General features: G+C 47.5%; 1 protein-coding gene across 1 annotated transcript in view; it reads right to left on the bottom strand.

The window, feature by feature from the left end:
* Window positions 1-2,188: 2,188 nt before the first annotated feature.
* Window positions 2,189-4,322, bottom strand: part of KLK12 (kallikrein-related peptidase 12) — a 5,482-nt gene continuing 3,348 nt past the window's right edge. The window contains exons 4-5 of the mRNA XM_006868131.1: window positions 3,527-3,660; window positions 2,189-2,344 (exon numbers count right to left, since the gene is read on the bottom strand). Of these exons, the coding sequence (XP_006868193.1) occupies window positions 2,189-2,344; window positions 3,527-3,660 (290 nt within the window). The remainder of the gene's footprint in view (window positions 2,345-3,526; window positions 3,661-4,322) is intronic.

The raw sequence follows: 4,322 nt of genomic DNA, 5'->3' as shown, positions 1-4,322 counted from the left end.
TCTTCTCCCTGTCTTTCTGTCTTTCTGTTTCTCCCTTCTGCCTAATCTCCAGGTCTCTGTCTCTACTCTTCTCTCTGCTTCTCCCTCCCTATCCCCAAACCCAGGTGGACCCCCTGGCCTCCTCTGGGCCCCTCCCCTTCTCCATTCCAAGAAAGGGAGGAAAAAAAAAAAAACTGGGGCAGAGGTGGGGCTGCCCCCAGGAGAAGGGGCAGGACAGGAGGGTGGGGGAGGCAGGTCAGGGCCTGTGGGGAGTCACAGCCCAGGAAAAGTAAATGAACCCTTTCCAGTTGTCCCAACCCCCAAGGTTCCTCTGGGGGCTGTCTTTCTCTACTGACCCTTCCTTCTGCTTCCCTCTTCCAGCCTCCCAGATACACAGACACCCCAGGTTCGTATCCAGCTACTGCATAGCACTTACTTGCTGTGTGGCCTTGGGCGAATGGCTTCCTGTCTCTGAACCACCTCAATTTCCTCATCTGAAAACGTGCGGATCCCTACTTCTCCCAGGTTGTTTGGTGTCAGTTTGATCTCCTTAGCATCTGTCTTGGTCTTCTTCTCCTCTCTCCCCTACCAGATGTGAAACAAGGCGCGGTATGTCCAGCTGCAGATAGCAACCAGCCCTAGCTCTTCCTCTTCCTACCAGCTTGACGTGAGAAAAAGGACTCCACCCCCCATGAGGCTCAGATTCTTCACTTGTGAAATGGGTGTGAATTGGGGGTGGCAACTCTGCCTCATGGTGGAGTTGGGATAAGGACTCTAGAAGATTCCGTATGGAAAGAAACAAGCGCTGTAGATACTCAGCCAAGGTTCCTATCACTGTGATGGTCATTCCTCCATCTTTCTCATCTCTAATTCCAAGTAGATGGGTTTGGGGAGAAGTTTTTCTCTTTCTATATTCTCCTGACCTTTGTCCCTGGAGAGGCATTAGAGACAGAATCGAAAAAGTGAACAGGATCACTTTTGCTTTCCAAGACTGTACCCAACTTCTTCATCATCATAGACATATCAAAACAAGCCCACATTCCTCCCTCATTCAAAAATTTATGCTCAATTAGCCATAGGATAAGCACTGGATTGCGAGGTTGGTTTGAACTGCAAGGTCGGCAGTTCAAACTCACCAGCAGCTCTTTAGAAACTCTATACAGAGTCACTGTGAGTCAAGACTGACTCAATGGAAATTAACAAGAACAAACCTAATCCTAGTGGTGTAGTGGATTGTGGACTGGGCTGATAACCACAGGTCAGCAGTTAGAATCTACCACTCACCCTGCGGGAGAAAGATGAGACTCTGCTCTTGTAAAGATTTACAGCCTCGGAAACTCTATTTAGGGTCACTATGAGTTGGAACCAACTCGGTGGCACACAACCACCACCACCTAATCCACGACCATCAAGTGACCCTAAAGGACAGAGTAGGTAGGACTGCCCCCATAGGGTTTCCAAGCTGTAAACCTTTACAGAAACAGACCGATACAACTTTCTCCCAGGGAGCGACTGGTGGGTGGATCCCAATCACTGACCTTTTGGTTAGCCACTGAATGCTTTGACCATTGTGCCACCAGCCCAGTGCTCTCTTGTTAAACTACAGAAGAATCAAATTGCTGTTGGCTAGTTGGAAGAATGCTATGTTTTATAGACATTTAATTAAACAGTTGTGAGTGTTGACTTTGCAGTTTTCGTTTTGTTGTTCAGGAGCCAGTACAACCCTCCTCCCACTTTTAGGTCCTTCATGGGTCCTTGGAAAGCTTTTTAACACTGGGTCCTGTCTTGTTAAGCTGACGAGAGAGAGAGAGAGAGAGAGAGAGAGAGAGAGAGAGAGAGAAAGAGAGAGAGAGAGAAAGAAAAGGATTCTTGATTTCATTTTCATAAGTAAATGTATTTCATTGAAGTGTGACCGTCTCTGATTTCTTATTTTACACCTGTGGTTAGGGGTCCCATGACCCTTCCATCTAATTACAACCAGCATGAGGACATTAAATAGACAGATATAACCCCTCTTCCACTTATTTTTATTCCAAATCATTAACCTCCACCCAACCATGAGTCTTAGAAGGGCTGACTGAAATTGAAGTTCCAGGAAGAAGGTTCCCAGACTCAGAAGAGTGGGAGATGTAGATGATGATGGAGAAGATGCCGGTGTCCTGGGGGCCATAGTGACCCTCACACTGAGGATTGAGGGGGAAGGAGTAAGTCAATGGTTCCTTATGATCCTCTTAATCCAGTCCACGTATCTGCAAATCTTGGTATAGACTCCTGGAATGCCTTCTTGTCCACAAGGCCCTACAGACCCCCAAGACACCAGACCCTGAAGAACTCCCCCACATACCAGGGGGCCCCCAGAGTCACCCTGAAGGGAAGAAGGAGAAGAAACACTTTTAAAATCCAGGAGATATCCTGTTCCCGTTTTCCTCCCCCAAACCCACCAACTCATTCCTGGACTAGTGTCTCTAAGCCTGGACATTGGGGAAAGGGATGCAGACAGGTCCCCTGAGGACAATGGCACCCATAAGAGAAGAAAGCACCATCTATAGGGATGAATCCCAGGGAAAGAAAGCAGGAACTCCATACAGGGCAAAAGATTGTCTTAAAGACAGAGGCTGGACCTCTGACCAATGAGAGATGAGAACACTGTCTCTAATGACCAATCCCAGGGAGGAGGGTGGAACTTCATTAGGAAAGGAGTCTCTTAAGGACAATGCTAGGGCCTTGCCCAATGAAAGAAGAAAACATTATCTCCAATGACTAAACCAGGAAGGGAGGGCGGAACTTTATGAAGGGCAGAGGACTATTATAAGGTCAATATCTGGAACCCTGGCCAATGAGGAAAGAGAACACTATCACCAATGACTAATCCCAGGGAAGGGTAGAGGGCTCCCTAAAGGACAATGGCTGGGGTCTTACCCAATGAGTAAAGAGCACATTTAATAACCAATCCCAGGGAAAGAGTGTGAGACAGCTTAAAGGGTAGAAGGCTCCCTTAAGGTCCGTAAGATGGGGAAATCTACTTTCTAAAGGATGCGAGAGGACAAGAACACAGAATTACAGGGTGAGATGGTCCATAGACTCTCTTTTCTGCTTTCATCTCTCACCTGAACTAGCACTAACTGGAGGATGCTATAGGGAAGACCTGGAGCCCCAGACTACTTATTTCTGACTTGAGTTCCAAGTTCTGGCTAGCCTTTTGCATCACTGTTTTCTCTATAGCTCTCATTTTGTACCTGCCTTCAGTTTTACTCATCTATTTCCTCCTTCTGTTTGTCCTCTGTCCCCATCACCACCATCCATCTCTCTCCTCTGTTCCCTGGTTCTCCCTCCTGTTCTCGGTTTCTCTCCCACCCTTATTCTGGATCACTCCTACTTTCTGACTCCATCTGTCCCCTGCCCTCTATTCCCTTTTTTCCAACTCCTTCGCCTCTCTATAACTTCTCCCACTCCTCCTCTCTTTTCCTCCTGCCTTCAGTGTCTCCCCATCCTTTCTCTGTTCCGCATTTCCTCTCTTAAGTGACCTTGAGTCCCTGAATTCACATACCTGACAGGCATCCTCCCCGGGGATGCCTCCTGCACACACCATGTTGTCTGTGATTCTCCCGGGGAACACAGCCCGACAAGTGGCATCTGAGACGATGGAGAGGTTGAGACACTGGAGCCGGTCCGGGAATGGGTCTGGAGGTAGAAGATGGGTGCTACAGGGTCTCCCAAAGCTCTCCATGTTGGAGCCACATCTCTGCTCTTGAGAAAGCCCAACTCCTGATCTCCAGTTCCAAGCTGATACACTAGCTCCCTAGTGACCTCCAGTGCATAACCCTAAAACCTCTAAATTTCATATTTATGACTTCAATTCATTGTGACCCTTGGTCCCAGTTCACTGAATTCAAATGCCATGACTCAAGACCCTCTTGTCCTCCAACTTCAGATATGATGAATCCAGATGGATTTGCCCATCTAATTTCAGATACTATGGCCTCGATCTTCAGCCTCACAGACTCATTCTCCTTCTACTCCAACTTCACCTCCTATCTTCTTTTTCTTCTGATTCCATGTTCCTTGCCTTCATCTTCACCCTCAACCCCAGCTCTGCATCATCTATTATGTCATTGCTTCCAATTCTACAGTAATCTCCGATCCTAGTTTATTTGATCCCAGACCCTATGACCCTGACCTCTGATCCCAGACCCCATGACTTCCAACCCCAGATAGATGATCCTTGATTTAATCTCAATGTCTTCCTCACAGCGCAGCATCTGGATTCCATGAGTGCAGTTCTACAAGGACATCTAAGGTCACAGCCCTTGACCTGTTCTTGACTTCCCTACATATTGTTGTTG

This window comes from Chrysochloris asiatica, unplaced genomic scaffold (assembly GCF_000296735.1).
Source record: "Chrysochloris asiatica unplaced genomic scaffold, ChrAsi1.0 scaffold00116, whole genome shotgun sequence".
Taxonomy (NCBI): Eukaryota; Metazoa; Chordata; class Mammalia; order Afrosoricida; family Chrysochloridae; genus Chrysochloris; species Chrysochloris asiatica.
The sequence above is the reverse complement of the archived record's forward strand: the minus strand, read 5'-3'. Positions and strand labels throughout refer to the sequence as shown.